The 22,569-nt window shown below is 42.3% G+C and overlaps 2 protein-coding genes across 2 annotated transcripts; one reads left to right on the top strand and one right to left on the bottom strand.

Moving 5' to 3' along the window:
• Positions 1-117: 117 nt before the first annotated feature.
• Positions 118-19,246, top strand: ppp4r1l (protein phosphatase 4, regulatory subunit 1-like). Its single transcript, XM_069147979.1, has 20 exons — positions 118-361; positions 2,235-2,279; positions 2,771-2,900; positions 4,438-4,544; positions 4,638-4,780; positions 4,941-5,087; positions 5,970-6,077; positions 6,870-6,935; positions 7,156-7,314; positions 7,808-7,932; positions 9,595-10,091; positions 10,181-10,479; positions 11,993-12,079; positions 12,204-12,389; positions 14,053-14,214; positions 14,489-14,589; positions 15,340-15,460; positions 15,790-15,924; positions 16,412-16,553; positions 17,000-19,246. The coding sequence occupies exons 1-20, from the start codon at positions 355-357 to the stop codon at positions 17,143-17,145; spliced, it is 2,913 nt and encodes a 970-aa protein (XP_069004080.1). The 5' UTR covers positions 118-354; the 3' UTR covers positions 17,146-19,246.
• Positions 19,247-20,098: 852 nt separating this feature from the next.
• Positions 20,099-21,727, bottom strand: bcdin3d (BCDIN3 domain containing). The gene is made up of 2 exons (XM_069148074.1): positions 21,496-21,727; positions 20,099-21,042 (listed from the first exon to the last, which is right to left on the bottom strand). The coding sequence occupies exons 1-2, from the start codon at positions 21,697-21,699 to the stop codon at positions 20,509-20,511; spliced, it is 738 nt and encodes a 245-aa protein (XP_069004175.1). The 5' UTR covers positions 21,700-21,727; the 3' UTR covers positions 20,099-20,508.
• Between the last annotated feature and the right edge of the window lie 842 nt (positions 21,728-22,569).

Raw genomic sequence — 22,569 nt, 5'->3', positions numbered from 1 at the left:
GAATTGCTCGGGCTCCATCTTGGAACTACGGCGTGTGGTCACGTGACCGTTTCGGCTCTTCTTCCTTTTTTTTTTTTTTTTAATTTTTGTTTGGAGATACACAAAGCGCTCAGTTATGTCCGACTTTGTGTCCAAGCTGAGAAACGGTTCGCGGGGGATCTTTGTTGTAAAAAAAAAAAAAATATATTAAAAATTTAAAAAAAAAAAAAAAAAAAAAAAAAATCGACCGGCGAACAACCAAGCAACCAGGAAGTGCTTTCAGGAAGTAGTTTTGCTGCGTCGTTTGAGTGACAGCTGTGCGGCGGTGACAGCCCACACGGGACGGCAGCCCGCTTAGCCGAGCCGAGACTCAAGATGGCAGGTAACGGCACTTCTTTTTTTTTTAGACCGTGTTTTCTTCTGCGTTTGGTGCTCTTAAAGCTTCATTTTTTTTTTTTTCTGATCCTGCTCTGCGGGTTGTGCGTTATTCTCAGGAGAAGTGTGAGCTGAGCCGAGCCGAGCCGAGCCAGGCGAAAGGGCTGGGACTAGCCGCGTTAGCAAACTTAGCACCATTAGCCTGCTAGCTACTCAGGGGGGTATTGGAAAAAAAAAAAAAAAAAAAAAAAAAAAAAGGGGGGGGGACTTTTAGGCTGCATTCAAACATATAACTACTTAGCACGTGTAGATGTTTTGTTTATATTACCCGCCGTCTTTTGTAGTTAAACGCCATCGTGGGCCTTCAGTCCTGTTTATTATCGAGCTGTTGTTATAGCAAAGGCTAGCGACTTGACCTAGCTAACGTTAGCCGAGTTGCTAAAGTCATTTTCAGCCCTAAGCTGACCAAATCCTCCTTTATACCATAACAAAGGGGACATGTTGGTCTTTGCCAGTGTGGTTTTTTTTTTTTTTTTTTTTTTTTTTTTTGGGGGGGGGGGTGTTGCTGTTAAACCTCTCGCGCCGATAGTTACTCCACTCGTGAAACGCCACATGTTATCTGTCGTTTCGAGACTGGAGTTGTTTTTATTATTTGGAGCACATTCCCTTGCCTGCCCAGCTGTAAACACATGCCTCTTCCCCCCGGGCTCTTCTTTTGACTACCCTACCCTGCTATTGTCCTCTAGGTAGGGTTGGGTGGTGTTGGGGGATAAATCGGGACGTGTCCTGTGCATTGATAATGGGAACAAATTGGAAATATCGTTTTCAGCCAGCGTATTAAAGTCTTAGTTCATGTGTTGTAGTTTTTGTTTAGGTAACAAAAAAAAAATATGCCCTAAAAATCTGAGGGGGATATTCAAAATGTTCTTCCACTGAAGAGTGGACATGTGCCGTCCATATTTTTCTATTAAATACAAGAAAATGATCAGATCGGTACTGCATGATAATCGAAAGCCAAACTGGAAATGTAAATTTTTCAACCAACTCACTCAGCAATTATTCAAAAATGTTTCTGATTTGACCTAACTTAACATGGATGAACTTAAATAAGACAAACAGGGTTTTTTTTTGGTTTTTTTTAATCCAATGCAAGAAAATACAGATGCACATATATTAAGAGCTAATTAACGGGATACCTTATACCTCAAGACTAAGGATCTACAAAGTGAAACATGACAAAACAAAACATATGGTGATAAATATTTACTATCCCAGACGTCAATTGCGACTTTAAAGTGTTGTAAGGGGGGGAAAAATTTAAATAATATATAAAAATATATCGTATTGAATCAATTGGGTAAAGCGGCTTGTTTTTACAAAAAAATATACAATACCCACATCTTTAACGTAAAAGTACCTGCACACTGGAATAAGTAAGCTTTTGTGATTACGTGCCATTTTTTTATCCAGGCTATGTGGGTCAGTGACGATGAAATCGCAGAAAGACCAGTTCAGCAGTAATACCAGATGAGTGTACATTTACTAGAATGACGTTTTATGGATGTGCACATGACTTTATAAGCTCATCAACTAGAGGAACCACAATGATGTTTATTGACTTGGCTTGCTTTGTTTCTTTTACACATCCCTACACAGACAATGTCATTTAAAAATGCGCAGTTTTGCTTAATCACTGAGACCACTGTGATTTATTGTCCGCCTTATTAGAAGGAGACTTTGTCCCTTCTTAGTGATTGTCAGACTGTAAACCTGCCATCCCAGAGCTTTCATTTTGTAGGGGGTGTGGTGTAGTGTGATGGTATGTTGGTGACACATTTGCCATCGTGGATTCCCCCTATCTAACTGCTTTGTCATTGCAGGTCTATCTTTATATTTTGAAGATAGCCATGACGATTTGGATGATTGTAAGTACCACAGTAAAACCTCATTAAACAATTCATTTCTTATGAGGGACCTTTTTTAATGGGGGGCTGTATTAATGTATAATTTTTCTGGGAAACCCATATGAGAATTGAATCTGTCAACACAGTATGTCAAGATTTACACAAAACTAATATTAGCACTTGTACAGACTAACAGTGCTTGTTGCAAGCAAAAGCCATGGCGACACTGTTTAGATCTAACTTAAAAGTTTGTGTGTATTTATGGTTTGAACATTAAATAGAATAAGTTGAATGAATGAGTTTGATTTAAGTATTCCTGCGTCATTCACACACTGGAGGTTCATCATTCCTGACTGACTCATTATCTTCAGCATCGCATTGCTGTGAGAGTTAAACCGGCACCTGAAGGGTATCATATTTCCGTTTTGTGTTGTGTTTGCTGTCATTAATTGTGTGCTTCATACAACGATCCAATATGTGGCTTTAAAATCGCCGCTCTCTCCCTCCCGCAGTTGGATTCGATGACTACGGTTCAGAGTGCGACGGCATCCGCATCACAGCCTTCCTCGATGCCGGACAAGACAACCTAACTCCTCTCGGGAGGTTAGAGAAGTATGCCTTCAGCGAGAATGTCTTCAACAGGTAGGTGAAGCCCCGTGGTCGGGCTGCTCACACAACACTTCACACAAACAAACAGAGTATTTTATTTGGTTGTGAGGATAAATTGTCAAACTGTATACTGCAATGTAAACGATTTGGGATGAAAAACATATTTTAGGGCCGAAAACTGACTGAAAACTGACCGTTTCTCATCAACATTGTCTACTGCCACTCGACCTGTTGGCCGTCGGCTTTTGGAGATGAAAAAAAAACAAAAAAACAACAACATTTAGATACTGCTAAAAAAAATTAAAAATTATACTTTTAATCCAGCTACTTTTTTCTTTCTTGCCTAAACCATTTTCACACGCAGTATAATTTCTCCTCCGTCTGGTCTTCCATCCACGTGAAGCTCTCTTAATTTGTCTTTGTCACCATATTTTGTGTGATGCTTGTAATCAGAACTGTTTTCTGACATGCAAACCATATTTTTTGATCTGTTACTGCGGTCGACATGTCCTCATGATGATGATCTTTATTGAAAACATTTGACCACACTTCGTGGGTCTTAACAGCTGCAAACTACTTGGTCTGCGGAACAAGGAAATAGCTGTTAAATGACACAGAGGTGTCACTGTTTGCAGAAAAACTGATGTGAAAATGTACTCAAATATTCAGTTAGGTCAGCTTAACTTTTAATTTTATTAGAGTTCAAATCTACCAGGGAACTGCTCTGTAACGGAAATCATTGCTTTAAAGATTTTATGTTTAAGTATTGAATATCACAATGTTACGCAATGATACACAGTAACTTACTTTTCTTGGTATTTATTGCATTAATCATATAAAATTATAACTAAATTGTATCATAAATGCTACTTTGGAAATTGTTAAAGTGATATTAGCCTAATGTCTGACCTGCTGTCCCTTGAGGATGATGATGCTTTTTTTTTTTTCATAGTCATCGACATGACTGTCTGCATTCCTGTGTATTTACTAATACCTGAATTAACTCTACAACGAAGGAATGCCTAAAGACTTAACGCAGAGTCCCAGGTGGATGTTGTTTGTCTGAACATGGCATTAGGTTGAAAACAGCAGTCACGCTTTTATTATAGGTTCAAAGGATATTTTGTTTTATGTAGATTTGTTTGTATTAATGTGAGATATCTAATGAGATACTTTCTGCCTGGTAACCAGTTGAAGCCTTCCAAACAACCCAAGTGTATTTAAAGTATTTAGTTTGGGTTTTCTAAATAGTTAAATTACAGTGCCTCTGCAAACATTTAATGCTTCTGTTGTCTCCACACAAACGTGTTAAGTTCCTGTCTTCATGCTTTTCATGCCCAGCTTTGCAGAGTTCAGGCCCTCCTGTCGTTTCCAAGTACACGTGTGTGTGTGTGTGTGTGTGTGTGTGTGTGTGTGTGTGTGTGTGTGTGTGTGTGTGTGTGTGTGTGTGTGTGTGTGTGTGTGTGTGTGTGTAATGTACTTGTCAGCGCTGTGTGTTACGCTATGTGCTCTCGACACTCGTAGGTATTGGCAGCCAGTTGACTAACTCGGGGCTCCTGTTGCTTTCTAGGCAGATCGTGGCACGTGGTCTGCTTGATGTGCTTCGAGAGTTCAGTGACAATGAAAATGACTTTATCAGTGTCATGGAGACAGTTGCCAGAATGTCAGAAGATGGAGGTAGATGCATTTTCCTTTTCATCTGTTTTAGTAGTGATTACTGTTGTGTTTTACATTGTTACATTAAGTGTATACTGTATTGTGTGTACTCAGAGCCCACAGTGCGAGCTGAGCTGATGGAACAGGTTCCTAACATTGCCATGTTTTTGCACGAGAGTCGGCCCAACTTTCCCGCCGCTTTCTCAAGATACTTGGTACCGATTGTTGTCCGGTATCTCACTGATCCAAATAACCAGGTGGGCTTCAGTTTTCTTGCTGACTTAACAATAATTTACAAAAAAAATGTTTGAGAGGGCCGAGCGTTACTTTTTCCTTTTACTCTAATAAAAAAAGTCAAACTCTGTGACACCGAGAGTGTTTAGATAATTTTAGTCTTCCCTTCTTTGTCTTTTTTAGGTGCGGAAGACGAGTCAGGCAGCACTGCTTGTGTTGTTGGAGCAGGGCCTCATCTCTAAAGCTGACATGGAAACCAAAGTTTGTCCAGTTCTGCTCGACCTCACGGAACCCAGCAGTGACGATGACTACAAAATCGAGGCAGTCGCTGTAAGAAATGCATTTTTTAAGATATTATTTTAGTTAGACATTTGATAAATATATTTTGTTTGTGAAATAGACTTGAATGAAATGTAACAAAGAAACACACCAAAATGCCTTTTTATCTACAGTTTTACTGTAGTTTGCGTCTCAACTGTTAAATCTGTAAAGCTCATTTCAGACAAAGGGGCTCAGTGGGCTACTTTTGTTACTTATATATATATATAGATATATATATCTATATATATATATGTGTGTATCTATTCCAGTCACCAGTCTAGACTAAAAAAAAAATGGCTATATATATATATGTGTATCTATCTATTCCAGTCACCAGTCTAAACTAAAAAATGGCTTCTGTTGTGAACATTATTGTTGCCAGCAGAAATGTTAAAATTGTTCATGTATATTGTAACCTTTCATGTATTATTGTGCACCGTCAAACTACTGTCAGTTAAAAATGCATTTTTTTTTTTGAGTTAATGAATTGAGAAATTTGAAAGCAGTAATGTAAAGTTCCACTTAATTTTTATTTTTATGCAAATGCATAAAAATGAGCGTGATTATTATTTATATTCAGCTGCATTTCTATTGCACATAGTTGTCAGCTATTCACTAATTCGCTCTACCCAATTCAAATCAAGTTTTCTGAAATTAGGTTCAGCCTCCTGAAACATGCATAACCTTCTCCTACACACACACAGGCTTCTTCCTTCCCTCTGTGCTCTTACTACCCTGATGGTGTCACAGATTATTATTTTTTTGCTTCCACTAAAGCTCTCGTTTGAATCCTTTATCTAGTGTTAATTCATAAGTGCAGCTCAGTTATGTAATTGAGACACAGTGGGAGGTTGGGACGACACTAAACACTGCACACATGTCCTCCTGCAGATCATGTGTAAAGTTGTCACCATGTTGAGCAAAGACACAGTGGAGCATCTTCTGCTGCCACGTTTCTGTGACCTGTGCAGCGATGCCAGACTCTTCCAAGTACGCAAGGTAACAATCCTCCAAACCATTTTCACCTCAAGATACTTTCAAAAGTCTGCCAGAACTGAAAGTGGAGATATTCTGTCTGAGACAGCAGTTATTTGAGCTTGAGTTTAATTGTGTTACCGTTGTTCCAGCAGTGTAAATTCAATCACTCTGTTAGTCAGCCTTATTCTGTTTTGTGCATCAACTCGGCCGACACTACACTGTTGTTTTCTGGGTGGAATGTTAACTCTCTGGCGTAGCTGGTGCCCGTCGGTTATTTCAGAGCTGCAGAGGTAGTTTAACATTGTGAATAACTTTTTGAGCTCTTTACAATTGTTTTTATTATTATTATTATTATTATTATTATTATTATTATTGACATTTTTGAGTTTTCTTAGGACAGTTTACAGTAGAGACAGGAAACAGGTGATCGTTTGGCTATCATGATGCCAAAGCTCGTTATAATGACAAGTGAGATTTATTTTTTTCCCGCCACAGTGTAATACTTCTTTTCTCTAAAGCTACACTTTAAAATTGTTGCTTTAGCTCAGGACCTTAAAAAAAGCATCTTTGTTGGCCCGGCCAGGACTGCACTCTTAAATCAATCATCACCTGCAAATCATTATTCCACAAGACAAATCATTAGAAATGCTGTATGTTCACATCATTATTACTCCCAATAATGATACTGGAAACTAAATCCCTTTGGCTTATATGTGATCAGATAAAATGAAATAATTTATCATGTATTACTTACTTGGGTGGTTTTTTTTGTGTCATTGTCCTCATTCTGTTTGTATTATTAATGTATTACAGGTGTGTGCAGCCAATTTTGGAGAGTTTTGTTCTATTGTGGGTCAGGAAGCCACAGAAAAACTACTGGTGAGAGACGAAGATCCCTTTTTAATTTTAAACCATCATGTAGCACCAAATATTTAACACTGTGTCTGTCAAACTTTTCCAGTAATGTCACATGTGTTTTCCATTAAAAGGGCAATAGTTTGTTTGTTTCCCTGCCGTTGACAAATGTCTTCAGAGTTCAAACAGTGTATCAAGCTGTTATGACATGTTTTTTTTTTTATGTGGTTTTTTTTCAATATAGATGCCCAAGTTCTTCGATCTGTGCTCAGACAGCCTTTGGGGCATCAGGAAAGCTTGTGCCGAGTGCTTCATGATGGTCTCCAATTCCACCTCTCCAGAAGTGCGACGTGCAAAATTGTCCCCCCTTTTCATCAGCCTCATTAGTGATCAGTCACGCTGGGTAAGACGCACACAGACACTCACGATTGCATGAAATAACAAGCACATTTACGTGCAACTTCCTGTGTACTGTGGTGACATCAGAGCAGTTGTTTCTTAAATCTCAGCGTTTTCTTTCTTCACCACTTTATCAATTTTCATGGTCTGGATTTTCACGCTCACAATTGTTGAGTTTTTTGTTCTTAAAAGTCTCCAGACTAAAGCTATGGCTATATTTCCTGCGTCTGGGTGGCCACAAGGGACTGCATGACATAAATTACATCATTTACAAGGTTTCTCATGCAGCCCACAATTTAGGACCATGAGGACGGTTTGCGTTGACCAACATATTTTGATCTCATTAGTGTATGCAGTATTAGAACTGCATGCACTATGTACTTTTTTGGACTATATTTGTCCATTAAAATGGTGCTCTATGAAAATAATCAAGACTCTAACCAAATTTGACTGAAGACTCAATGTAATGAATGGACTCCTCTCTGCTCCACTTTCAGGTGCGACAGGCTGCCTTTCAGTCTCTGGGGCGTTTTATCTCTACATTTGCCAACCCATCCAGCACAGGCCTTTACTTCAGAGAGGACGGCGCCCTGCTAGAGGTCCCCAGGTGTACATCGGACAGGTAAGATCACTTGGTCACCACTGACCTTTGTCTCCACTGTAAAAACAGAAAATAATCAAGTCTTACAATGACATGCTTCTCTTCATCCTGTTAAAATGATATTAGACTAAATGTCCTTGTTTTGTGTGTCTCTTTGGTCAACGTTTTGATGCCCTTTAGTGAACTCTGTATCTCTGTCCAGATAAGATGGATAAGACTTTATTAAGCCCACAGAGGTCACAGCAGCATAGAAACACACTTAGGAAAAAAGGTGCACACAACAAGAACAAATTACAAATGCGTATACAATAGATTTTTTTTTTTTTTTTTAAAGTAAGACCAATGAATAAATAAACACACAAAATATATATATATATAAAAATACAAATTGGGATGAAAGACATCTGTTGGGACAAACACTGAGGGTGCCGCAGTCTGCCACTGAAGGAGCTGCTCAAAGCTCCTACAGTCTGATGTAGGGGGTGAGAGGTGTTGTCCATGAACAGCTGGGCTAACATCCTCTCACCCACCTCCTCTGTGGAGTCCAGAGGACTGTCCAGGACAGAGCCGGCCCTGTTGACCAGCTTGTTCAGTCTCCTCCTGTCCCTCTCTGTACCTGTACAGCCCCAGCAGACTGCTACATAAAAAATGGCCACGGCACCACAGTGTCGTAAAATGTCCTCAGCAGAGTCCTGCAGACTCCGAAGGACCTCAGTCTTCTCAGCAGATGGAGTCGACTCTGGCCCTTCTTGAAGAGGACATCCGTGTTGTCTGACCAGTCCGGTTTATTGTTGAGGTGAACACCCAGGAATTTATGTGTCCACAATGTCAACGCCCAATCCCCGGATGTTCACCGGTGTAGTTGGTGTTGCCTTCCTGCGGAAATCAATCACCATGTCATTCGTCTTACTGCCGTTAATCCGGAGGTAATTGAGATCACACCAGTCGACGAAGTCAGCGATGACCTCCCTGTACTCCAGATCGTTCCCTTCTGATACGCGTCCAACGATGGCCGTATCATCAGAGAACTTCTGGATGTGTTGTACCTGAAGTCTGAGGTGAACAGGGAGAACAGGAAGGGGGAGAGCACGGTGCCCTGCGGGGCCCCCGTGCTGCAGACCACCACATCAGACACGCAGTTGTGAAGTCTCACATACTGCGATCTGTTGGTGAGGTAGTCGATGGTCCATGCAGTCAGGCGGCCGTCGACTCCAGCTCCTTCCAGCCCCCCCCCCCCCCCCCCCTCCCTCCCCCCACCCAACCCCCTCCCCCGGCAGTGATGGCTGAATGGTGTTGAACGCGCTGGAGAAGTCAGTCATCAGTGAAATGAGTCATGGTCATATTTCACCGGTCATGATCAGGATGCACCATCTTTTTCTTTTCGTTTAAAGGTTTATCTATAGAAATGGGTAACTCAAGATGGTTCACCGTCACTCCTTTTAAAGCCAGAAAGTCGTGCTACTTTTAAAGAGGTACTTTGGAAAGTCTGAAATGCTTTTGTTTACACTTTAACTAGGTCTGTTCAATGTTAAACAAATCTGTTTCTGTATGGTGGTTGGGGATCAAATGCAGGTGGAAACATTTAACTACAGGCTTTGTGTAGTGCAGCTACTGCTTAATATTTACAAAGCGGCTAATGAGAAGATATCAGACCTGAGGATTTTATGTTTTTGTGTTTTTTAGCGACTGCTCTCTAAACTCCCTGAACTGCTCCGGCATGAGCAGCTGCCACACAGAAAGAACCATCACCCACACACTTCCCAACCAGGACGGCCGTGCCACTCCATCACCAGAGCATGCGTTGACGGCTGACAGCGAGGACTTGCACAACTTTGATGACAACCACACTTCTGTTCCCATCGGTGGCTTCACCCACACAAACCGCAAAGACAGCCCCACAGCTACAAACAACGCTAAGAACACAAGAGACACAGAGCAGACAGACGAGAACTTTAATTCTTTCCACTACTGGAGGTCTCCTTTACCAGACATCAGCGGGGAACTGGAGATGCTAAGTTGTGAAACATCAGAGGAAGCGATTGAGAAAGAGGACGCAGAAGAAGAGGAACCTGAAGAGCGTTGTCCTGATTCCATGTCCAGTCACGGCAAAGCTACCAGCGACCAGATCCAAAAGGTTTTGGACTGTTTGCAACCTCACATCGATGATCCTGATGTACAAGGTGAGTTTACAGAGCTGGAATGTGTATGATGAGCTGAATTGGCACGGTACTGGTCTGTATATTAAACTGTGTTTGTAATATACCTCCAGCTCAAGTCCAGGTGCTGTCAGCAGCTCTGAAGGTAGCCCAGCTCGACAACCCGATGGACGACAGCCCGACTGAAGCCCAGCCAGAGGAGCAGCCTGAGGACAACACCGAGAGCCCTACTGTAGAGAGTAAATCTGTGGAGGTTCAGTCAGAGAGTGAGGAGAGCTACTCGGAGGAGGAGCAAACGGTGGGAACTCCTCCGCCTTCAGAGTCGTGCCCCGTCCAGGAGCAAGGAGACGAGGAGACGCAGACGGAGCCCCTGGAGGACCAGGAAGAGTCTCCTCCTAACTCCCCTGTTCTGGTAGGAGACTCTTCACATCTTTTGCTGTTAAATCATCTGATGTTGACCAAATAGTTGGATTTATTATTGATGCAAGAGCTTCACACGAGTCCTGCAACAGATTGTAAGTGTGAGGTTATGATTTTTAGCTCGGAATCAGATTTTTCATGTTTAAAACCACCGCAGCAGTTTTAAAGCCCCTGAAAATGAGTTTTTATATATTATATGTGTCTTTATGATTAAATCAAAAATAATTACACTTAATAAAATCAAAGTTACTAACTGTTCATAAACAGTTTGATGATAAAAACTCAGGTAATCTGTTTTTATCAGAACTGCGGTTGATATTCTTGATTAAATTTGTTTGCCAGTAACACAAGCCAACAACACCACAAATGTCATCACATTTTGACTCAGATGTTGTCACTTCATCAGTTTTTCTGAGGCCTGCCCACGCCAAACCTGCAAAAAGAGGACAAAAAAAACAATCTCTCCGTTATAATAACTACATCTGTTGCAATTATATTTTCATTTAGGACCCAATCACTCAAAGTATGAAGCTGATTTACGTTTTGATACAGAATGATGTTGGGCAATGGACCTACAATGTGGAACTTTTTCATTGTACTTCTCTCCAGGTTGCTTCTGTTTTTCCTTGTATCACTACTGAATGAAATTGCCATGTTTATGTTATGTCCTGCTCACTGGTAAAGAGCGGAGGTCGCTATTCATGCCGTAAACTCGGGCCCAACAAATGCCATCAAACCTGATGACTGAAAACCTTTCGCCTTTGACAAAGCTGATGAGAAGCATGTCTTGAGCTTCTTCTTTGAGATGAACACTGTTGTTTGTTCTGCAGGTCTGACATCAAACTCACTTCATCTGGCGACAAAGCCAGTCATTGATTGTTGTTCTGCTCTGTGTTTCGCCCTCTAACGACCGTGTGAAGCTGCGGTACACTGATGATGTGTTAGTTTGACCTGGCAGAGTTTCCTCTTGCCTGAGTTTTGTTTATTTATTTTTTTTTTAAAAGGAGTTCCACACAGAAGTTTTTGACGGTTGATGTTTTCCTGTTTGTATTTTAGCATCTAATCTCACAGCACCACATGTTTTACCAACACCTGGTTATAATGGGTACTTTATTTATTTTTTTTGTGGTTCTTTAATGGCAGTAGACAAACAGTTTCTAGGTTCATTACCAGGCACCAGTAAGAGCAATGGAAAATACATATATTTTAAGAGGCTAGTCACTTAAACTTAGAATTTTTTTTTTATGATTTAAAGACTATTTGCAAATTTGAGAAATTATGACCCATCCCAAGTCTTTAATCTCCATAGGAACCTGAAACGGTTTCTTGTGGTCCCCATGCAGCCTCTCCTCAGCCCCAGAGTGAAAGTCAGCCCGCGGCGACATCATAATGACCCACTATAAAGGCTCTTTTGCATTCACAAGAGTTAGGAGAAACACATTCATTCTTCAATGAGTGTTTTCATGTTCCATAATAGTGTCTGTGTGCATTTGTATTTTCCTCAGGAGTCTGAACTAATCGAGAGCGTGGAGGAGGAGGAAAAGGATGACTCTTCTCACAGCCCGGTGTCTGAGGATAAGCCTAAGATCCAGGTCAGTCAACGCTGCATCGTGCATCCTGGATGTATTGATCAACGCCGATAAGGATTATTAAATACCTGCTCAATGTGCATCCTTATCACTCTGATGATCAAACTGTTGAATCTCTTGTCTCCAGAATGTCATCCCCCAGCAGCTGTTGGATCAGTACCTCTCCATGACGGACCCGGCCCGGGCCCAGACGGTGGATACAGAGATAGCCAAACACTGTGCCTTCAGCCTGCCGGGGGTGGCGCTCACTTTAGGTCGACAGAACTGGCACTGCCTCAAGGACACATACGAAACCCTCGCTACTGATGTACAGGTAGGATAGTAAGCACGTGGTTTTACATCTGCTGCTAGATTCTGTAAGGGGACAAGCTCTGCACGAGGAATACTCTGACCGGATGACTGCTAAAGAATAAGCTGTTTGGAGTTTTAGAGCTCTGAGGTTTCTTCCAGTGGAAGAGTTTTGCTTTACGCTGAAGCAGCGAGCCGTTTCAGCAGACAGTAACTAGGACTGAACTCCTAACTGTATTCAATTCATGTGGGGTTTTTTTTGTTGGAAAGAAAAGACATAAACCTGGATGATAAACAAACTCGCTTATGATGGATGGCACTAGTATTTGAAGAAGTGGTGAAAGTTTTGTGCGTTACCTCATTTCCAGTGGTAGATTACGTTTAATCGTGTTTTTTGGACAATAAACATTAAATGGCATTACATTTAGTGTGATCAAGATCTTCTAACAAACTCTTTGGATAGATTGATTTATGATTGATCAATGCTATTTCCCCTCAAAATCTGACATAGTGTCGTCCACTGTGGCGGGCCTGTTGAGTCATTCTCTGTCAACTGTTAATAAGTAAACCATCCACCACTGTCCATAGGTTGAACATATCTTTAGCTTGAGTTCATCAAGCATCTATCTTGAGGCATATCAGATACACTTAAAAAAAAAACCACAGATACAAGCAGAGACATGTCAAGTCAGCTTTTTTTTTTTTTTTTTTTTTTTTTTTTTAAAAAGCACATTTTAAACACAGAAATAATTGACATTAACAATTTAATTCTAGTTTAGTCTATGCTTCTATTATAGTATAAGCCTTAACATAATTTAATAATACACATGCACATAATGAATAAGAGGAGCTGTTTATTGGCATCGAAGACGAGAACTTATGAATAATAATTTAGCCTTTGTAAACAAATAGGGTAGATATGATACAAATAATAACTTAAATATACAAAACCTATTATTGAAATGTACAAAGAAATTACTGACGGTGACGGGCACCAATAATCCAAATAAACAATGTACCGTGGTGGTGTTAATTCTTTACTCGTGTACCATTAAGCTGTGATAAAAAAAAGTTAAATTAAATAATGAAGGAAGCGCCAGTCAAGCCTTAAACTGTGAAAATGATGGAAATACGACATTTCTGTTCGTTTCATTCAGCTTTTTTTTGCACAGTTGATCGAAAACGATTCTATTGATTATACAAAATGATTGCGTTAACTTCATACATTTGCATTCAAGCGATTATGTAATTGTGACGGGCCCATTTGAGGTAAATATTCTTAACGGCAGCATCATTTAAGGTAAATCTCCCGTCCACCGGCCACAAAGTTCTGATTGACGCCAGTAGATTTGACCACACTCCGCCGTCAACATTCCTCAACGTGACACTTGTTGTGCAAATACTTTCCATAAGCATGTGAACACGAAAGGGAAATGTTGCAGTGACTGTGATGGCACTCACTCTGTTGCTCATGACTTCCTCACAGCGATGAGCAGCACTATTAACTGCACCACACGAAAGTGTTGCAGAAGGGTTCAGATAAAGTTCATGCTCAAGTCTACATGGTCAGTGATTATCGGCGCTTGTTTTCTCATAGAAATGGATTTCTTTTCCCCGAGCTGCTCCTTGCTCACGGCTGCTGCCGTGACCATCTTAACCGTCTTTGTGTCGTGCTCTCTCGCTCCCAGTGGAAGGTGCGGCGTACGCTGGCTTTCTCCATCCACGAGCTGGCGGTTATCCTCGGGGACCAGCTGACAGCGGCCGACCTGGTGCCCATCTTCAACGGTTTCCTCAAAGACCTGGATGAGGTCCGCATCGGCGTGCTCAAACATCTGTATGACTTCCTGAAGGTAATTAATCCGCCTGTGGTCCAAGTGTGATGACGACAGCTGTGTGTGTGTGTGTGTGTGTGTGTGTGTGTGTGTGTGTGTGTGTGTGTGTGCGTGTGCGCGCGTGTGTGTGCGAGAGACGTTGCACTTCAGTAGTGCTGTTGAAGTGACAGTTCTTTCACGTCGGTGCACTTTGTGGAAGAGTTTGTAGTTTTCAATGAAAGAAGTAAACTCTTGATAAGGTGGTGCCCGATGACAAAGCTGCTCTCTGTGCATCTTCTTCTTCTTCTTTCAGCTGCTGCACGCCGACAAGAGGAGAGAATATCTGTACCAGCTGCAGGAGTTCATGGTGACGGACAACAGCCGCAACTGGAGGTTTAGATACGAGCTGGCAGAGTACGTCTCCTTTTTCTCCTTGTTAGAAAAATGACTCGGAGGCTTGGTTCAAAATCAAACCTATCGGACATTTATTCTTGCAAGAAGGAGCAACTCCATGCACCCTCAAAGAGAGGTGTCCAGCAGTGCTCCCCCCCCCCCCCCCCAGCAGCAGTGCTCCACGTCTCTCCTCCTAGGGCAGCTTTTACACAGTGTGACAAACAGTTGGCAGTCACCCCCCCCCCCCCCCCCCCCCCCCATTCCCTTTGTATCTGCTTTCGTATGGTAATACCGAGTTGGTTGCAGGTCGCATGATAAGGGGAGTCGTCAATTAGATGCGGAAAGTAAAACAAAAAGGAATCACTTGCAAATAAGAGAGACAACAGAAGAAACTTTTCGGAGCCTGCATGACCAAGAGACTTTCCGGAGCCACAATACAAACAAAAGGAAGAGACTAATCTTTTTTTCCATCACTCCTCCCGTCACATGACAAGTGGAAACGCTTACATTTCAGGAGAGTCAAATACAGACGGGCCTCAGACCCTCTCTTACCCACCGAGCGTTAGAAATCCTACTCTTGTGATACTGTGCAGGTTCATTTAGACGTATTCCACCAGTCACTTCACTGTAATCCGACGTTGTCATTTATTTCTACTTTCTACATTGTGGTTTTGTCTTGTTTTGGTTGTTTAGATTCGCTGTGTTGTGCTATTATTCCGATGCGCTGTCTGTATGTCTGAGCGCCGTGATCTCTTTCTGTCCCTCTTGCAGGCAGCTGATCTTGATCATAGAGTTGTACAGCCACTACGACGTGTATGACTACCTCAGACAGATAGCGCTCACACTCTGCTCGGACAAAGTCTCCGAGGTCAGGTGGATCTCTTACAAACTGGTGAGTTCACAGCGGACCGTTTGGGATTCACCGGTGGAGGGAACACTTGGTGAGGAAAGGAATGAGCAGCTCGAGACGAACAGTCGGGTCGGCAGAGACGCTGAGACAAAAGGGAAATGATTTGTGCGTGTGTGTGTGTGTGTGTGTGTGTGTGTGTGTGTGTGTGTGTGTCATTGGCTCCCTTACACGGTATTTGTACCTGCTACGTTCTCCTTTGTGATGCAATGGCAGCTCCTTGATAAATTCATGACCACCCTGAACATTAATTTTCACTTTTACTTCCTTCATGAGTCATATTTATAGTGTGTCATCACCTCCTGGGTCCTCAGGTAGTGGAGATCCTCCAGAAGCTGTATGCCTCCGGGGCCGATGACCTGGGCCTGAACTTCATCAACGAGCTCACCGTCAGGTTCTGCCACTGTCCCAAGTGGGTGGGGAGGCAAGCCTTCGCCTTCATCTGCCAGGTCGGAGATTCTTGTCTCAAATTACTGAAACGTGAAATACGCACTGTCTCTCTACCCGTTTCTCAACTCGACGCAACCTTTGGTTCCAGGAACATTTCTGATGCCGTTTGCCATTGAATTGTCCACTAAAACCTTTTTCATGTTTTTAAGCTCCGGATTTCAAACGACCATAAGTAAATATGTATTGTTTTAAGGAGTCATTTAGATTTTAATGTACAGTTTTGTTAAAAAGATACGAAATACAGGACCTTTATTTACGCGATGCTCATGTTACCTGACCTGATGACTGATAAGAATGTGTCTGATAGTATCTGTGTTCACCTCTACAGTCACATTCTGCTGAAAAAAAGATATTTGTTCATGAGCCCGTTTGTCAACTTTTCTATCTGATTGGATGTTTTTTTTTTTTTTTTTTTTTTTTCTGTCTTCATGTTTGGCTCGCTGTCTTTGTGACTCCCGTGTAATCGTGTCCTTGTATTTGCTGCAGGCCATCGTGGAGGAGGACTGCATGCCCATGGAGCAGTTCAGCCAGCATCTGCTGCCCAGCCTGCTCAGCCTCTCCTCAGACCCTGTGGCTAATGTCCGCGTACTGGTTGCCAAGGCTCTGCGACAGAGCGTGATGGAGAAAGGTAATCCACGAATACACTCATGACTGATGTTGTTCCGCACGCAGCAAGAAAGTACAGAACACGAATCCTGTAAAACTCCCAACTTGTCAGTTTTACCATACAAACTTAACTAATGACGGAACAGAGGTGTTGATCGGGGAGCTTTAGACGAAGCTGAGCCGGTAGTTTCCCCTCTGCTGCCGCTGTTCGCGCCAAGCTAATTGTCTTCTCGCTCTACTTCAAAACTCCTGACCTGTAGACGCTGAAGCTGCTGCTGGTTTGCCTACCTGTAGACACACTATTATGAAATCAACTTTTTGTGCGTTAGTTCTTCTTTTAAAAGTTAGATATTCTGGCTTTAGCACATGCTCTTTCCTTTCTGGGACACACAGCGTGCAGCTTTTATCTGTTTTTTTTTTTTTTTTTTCTTTGCACTAACAAAGAAACTGTCTTTTTTTTTCGTCCAGCGTACTTCAAGGAGCCGGGCTGTGCCTACTCTGATGAGCTGGAAGAGACTGTGATGGCTCTGCAGTCCGACAAGGACCGGGACGTGCGCTTCTTTGCCACCCTGGACCCAAACAAAGGCTTGATGGACACGGCTCCGTTGATCTAGCCTCGGCTTCCCGACCCCACCCCCCGCCCACCCCCCGCCCCCCTCCACCCGTTACAGCCCAGCTGCCTGTCTTACCTACCTACCTGTCTGTCTGACTGATGCACAGTCAGCGTAACCTGCAACACCAGCACCCGACCAGATCCCCAACCACTCGCCTGCTGGGCAGAACCGCAACTTGCGACCACTTGAGAATCATGTCAGAGTACAACGTAACAATATGAGCATGCTCAAACAACACAACCCCGGTCTCTGGTTGGGCACTACATAGCGCACATTAAGTTCACAACAAAAAAAAACAAAACAAAAAACATGCAAACTTCTCAGAGATTTCAGAATATGAGCAGGACTCAGACGTCAGCTGAACCACCTGAACTTTCCCCCCCCCCCCTCCCTCCTCCGCACTAACAACACGACCCCAAACCCCCAATCACAGACTTGTAAAACTAAGACGGGCTCTCTCTTTCTCCAAAGCTAATTCTAAGCTTGATATACATGAAACGTTTTTTTGTTTTTTTTATTATTATTATTTCTTCTTTTTGTGGAATTCTTAACGAACAAGCGGGCGAGGCCTGCCTGACTCTGACGTGTGCACTAACTCAGGGGGACTCATCTGAACCTAAACAGCATTATCAGCTCACACGATAAGCAGCAGCAGCAGCAGCAGCAGCAGCAGCTTCTGGATCCCTGGTGAAACAAACTCCAGCCGTCTTGAGCAACAGACCAGCCAAACCAAGTAGCTCTGCTGGTGTCTCTTGCCTCATTTCCAACCCGTTGTCTCAGATGTCCTTTTGTCTCCCGAGATGTCCTCTGGGTTGTCGTCTGGTCCCTTTTCTTCACACTCTTTTCTTTCACCTGGTCTTCGTGGGCCACTGAAACCACTACTACTGCACAGAAGGAACAGTGATTCTGCCACTCAGCGTAACTTGATTAAAACCATATCTTTTGACTTCTTTTTTTTTTTTTTTTTTTTTTTTTAAACTGAATGAACGTTTGATTGCTCCCTCCCCCTTCCTCCCCCCCATCTCTGTCTGTCAACCAAAAAAAAAAAAAAAAAAAAAAAAAAAAAAAAAATGTGACACAATGCGTCTCCCAAAACGGCAGGAGACTAATGAAATACCTCTGTTTGGATATGAGTGGCCGCCATGTCGCACATGTAGAGGGACATCCAGGCTCTGAATGTCCTCAGCCGGTGATTCGTTTCGAGCAATTCTGTGGCGTAGACTAAAACAACAACAACAACAACAAGGGCTCGTGATAGGGTGACACAAAACTGAGAGAGAAGAGGAAGAAAGCAAGTACACTGTTTGGATTATGCATGCCCCTCCCCCCACCCTCCCCCTCAATCCTCCCCCTCTTGTGTATAGTCTATCCCACTCCATAAGGTTGACCTCCTGATTTTGAGTTGCGACCGCGGTTGCTTTCAGTGGATCTGACCGACCAGTTGTACAGTAGGATGTAGGAATGGCTGCGTTAAGGAGACTGAAAGACACCTGATCAATATTTCCCCGTCTTGGCGGAATGATTTTAGTGTGAGATTTCACAACATTTTTGCAGATTTTTTTTTTTTTTTTTTTTTTTGTACAGCTTGAACCTGTGGAAAAAAACGGTATCTGTTATTGGAACCAAGGCCAGTGTAGTCGGGTTTGTTACCCATCGAGATGTGTGAATATTGGGAGCAGTCACCAAGTCACTTTTTTTTTTTTCAGTCTCTTGAGCTCGTTTGTTTTCCTCTGTTGTAAATGGTAACCTTTTATTTTTTATTTGAACATAGACATAAGTTGAGAACTTAAGCTGATTGTGGTGTGTGCTGTGCATCTCAAAGTCTTTCTTCCTTGGAAAGGAGAGCTCACTGCGGTAATGGCGGTGTCTACTCATCTCGTCTGTCTGCGATTTGTGTCCATCTCATTTTTTATGTAGTAGAACAGTTAATATATACATTTTATGAAAATTATTTTTCTTTTTTCAATTATGCACCACTGTTCAAAGATTTTATATCCTAACTTTACAAAATTTACAACCTTTGTAATATTCAATGGTTTCTTTTAAAGACATTTTATGTAATGTTATTTTTAGTATTCTGTAATTAAAATGATGAAAATTACAGAGTTGTGCTTATGTTTTTGTTGTGTTGCTACCGAGGCTTACCCAGCTGATCCAGAAGAGTCAGATGACCGGTCTTCCCCAGGTCCCAAACAGCCACAGGAACAAATGGACTGCTTTTAGCCAACAACAATTCATAAACGATATTTACAAAGACAAAGTGGAATTTCAAGTGTCCAGCGTTTCACACTTCTTTTCTGGGGCGTTTTGAGTGCATCATCCCGGCACTTGTAGTCCACTGCATGTTTCTGTACTCGACAGTGTGAACACACTTATGCACTCGAAATAGTGAGTGTTGGTGCACAAGTACGCCATCGGGAACGCGAGAGAGCTACGGGAGAGAGAAGCCGTGTGCTGTATGTGGCCGGTTGGAGGAATTCCTCCTGCAGTGGACCAGCGCCATCTTTGGTTGTTGAATACCACCGTGCCATCAGCCCCAGAGCCCAATCACCTTGCGAGCCTGGACCGCCTTCCTTCGACCGCGGCCACATACCTGCCGTAACTCTCATTCACGCAGACGAGCAGAAGGGATGCATTCACAGAACAACAATAATAATAATTAAAACTGGGAGCAGTGATATGGGGCCCTCGCATGCTGCACGTCGGGGGAGACAACAGGTCGGGACATACTTCAAAAGAAATTATTTTGAAGTTCTACAGTAGCATGTCGTTCAAAAAAGAAAATTAAATCATACTGTAGTATGTTGTCTAAAATATGACCAAAAAAAAAAAAAAATCATACTATAACATTGTAGACGACATTGTAATCATATTTTGGACGACATGCTATAGTATGACTTTTTAATCACATTTTGGATAAAATGTGATAAAGTCATACTATAGCATGTCGGCCAAAATATGGCAAAAATTAATGAACGAGAATAATAGGAAGACTTCCCTGAAGAACAATAGGGCTTTCGCATCATTTGGTGCTCGGGACCCTAATAACAATACTAATAACACGTCCACAGTCGTAACATCCAGCTCGACTTGTTTATTAGCAAAACTGCTAGTTTTCTCGATTCACCACTCAGCCGTTTGTAACGGGCCTAAATTAACCTCAGTTTGATTGTTCTCTCCGATTAACAACACAAAAGACCAACGCGAATCTGCACAGCTGAAGATTTTGGCATTTTCCCCTGAAAAGTGACTTCAACTGTGAAATCAAAATCATTGCTGATTAACGTTGATCAATTAATAAGTCCAGCTGTCCTCCTGATTGTCCCCCTTCAAGATCCTGCGCTTAAAATGAAAACTGAATTTTCATGTCCTTCTGAAGAGCAGCAGCTTCCTGTCCCACGCAGTCGTGCCGAAGCTGCGGACGAGCTCCATGCCGCAGCGTCTCTCCAGGTGCTCCCTGGCGTGACCTGCTACGTCCCCTCGGATCTTCAGGCTCTTGAAGTGGTCGAAGTCTGAGCGGCCCAGCTTCCTCAGCCGCCGGGCTGCGGAGCGGTAGCACTTCCAGGGCTGCGCCTCCAGCAGGAGGTGACGGCTGGCGGAGGCCAGGCCCGACAGCAGCTGCAGCAGGCCGGCGTCGCCGTGGTTCAGATGGACCCACATGGTGACGGCCAGGCACAGACACAGGTGGAAGCGGGAGCAGCCGTGCTGCCGGAGGTAGTCCCGCAGCGGCTCGGCGTCTTTAGTGATGTCCAGAGGGATGAAGGTGATGCTGCCCTGCAGAGGGTTGGTCTGCTGAGCGCGTTCGATGAGGGCCTCGTCCAAGTCGAAGCCCAGGAGATGAACTCTCCTCCTCTCTGACTCCTGCACCAGGTGGTTGTAAAAGGCCACGCTCAGTTCCTGCCATTCACAGAGAGTGGGAGAAATGAGACCGACTGTCATCACCAGGGAGATTTAAAGGGGAACTCCACGTGAAGTTCAGTTCATTCATTCATTACAAGGAGAACTGCTGTATGATGTCTCCCAAGACTCAAGAGGAAGCTTTCTAAAGTTTGGAAGAAAAAAAAAAAACAGAGATAATGTCATCAGGGTTTAATGAAAGACTGTCTGTTGCATTGTGGGGAATGTATGACCCAGGACATCAGTTTTCAGTTTTGACAGTTCTTGTTTGCATGTTTATTCAGCCATTTAGTCCCGTTATCTAAAACTGTGTGATGCAGACAAAAGGTTTTATTTTAAATGTTATTTTATATATATATATATATATATGTTTAAAGTGAAACCCATTGCAATGTGACGTGACAACCCACGTGAGTGTCACGGTAGAAGCGGGTGTGTCCCAGAGTCACGTACCCCTGAATTACATCCCACGTCCAGGATCAGTGTGGTCTCATGACCGCCGCCGTGACCCAAATCCTGAAGGAGAGTGGCTGGGATCAGACTCAAACGGTTCTCCGGAGGATTAAACGTGTAGTAGTTCATAAAGTTCCCGTGAGGAGCGGCGCCAGGGTCGTTTATTTCATCACCAGCGTCGCCGCTCATCGAACATGTTGCCATTGTAAGGTGTGCGCCGCTGAAATAGTTCCGGGTGGAAAACATGGGCTGCAATCTTAATGTAGGATTTTTTGGTTTTTTTTTTTTTGGTGGTCGCTTTAGTTAATGCTAAACAATATCCAAATCCGATGTGTACATTTGGTGGATTTATCCAAAAGTTCCCAAAGACGTACATATACTGACACTGACGCGAAAAAATGTGGAGTTACCGCAAGTAGCCGCAGTAACACAACTACTAACTATAAGTAACGATCATTTATGTTAATGTAAACAAATAAAAAGGCTTTAAAAAAAAGTTTAAAATTTACAAATTACATTTAACTTTTGCTAAATTAAAAGTAAAATAAAAACAAAACCCAGGGAATAACATTAACAAGTAAAATGTATACTTTTTAATTATTTCCCCTTGTGGGATTAATAAAGTATCTATCTATCTATCTATCTATCTATCTATCTATCTATCTATCTATCTATCTATCTATCTATCTATCTATCTATCTATCTATCTATCTATTTCAAGTTATCATAACATTGTTATTGCATACAAATGTAAGAAACATTTTAACGTTGTAGTTGTAGGTGGAGAAAATAGTTTTAACCTGTCAATCTTTAGTCAAAGTCAAAGTCAACATTATTGTCAATTCACCAAATGTACAAGACATACAGAGAGATCTAAATATTGTTTGCCACAGTCCCACGGTGTGCAAAAATAAAAAGATTTAAAAAAAAAAAGAAAAGTATAAATATGTAACAATAAATAACAGACAACAAACACAGTGACGATTGACTGCAATATATATATATATAGAGAGAGATAGAGAGATAGAGAGATAGAGAGATAGATAGATAGATAGATAGATAGATAGATAGATA

This window comes from Embiotoca jacksoni, unplaced genomic scaffold (genome assembly GCF_022577435.1).
Source record: "Embiotoca jacksoni isolate LCO1_2020_lvr unplaced genomic scaffold, fEmbJac1.0.p SCAF_1, whole genome shotgun sequence".
Classification (NCBI taxonomy): Eukaryota; Metazoa; Chordata; class Actinopteri; family Embiotocidae; genus Embiotoca; species Embiotoca jacksoni.
This window is presented reverse-complemented; position numbering and strand designations above follow the sequence as displayed.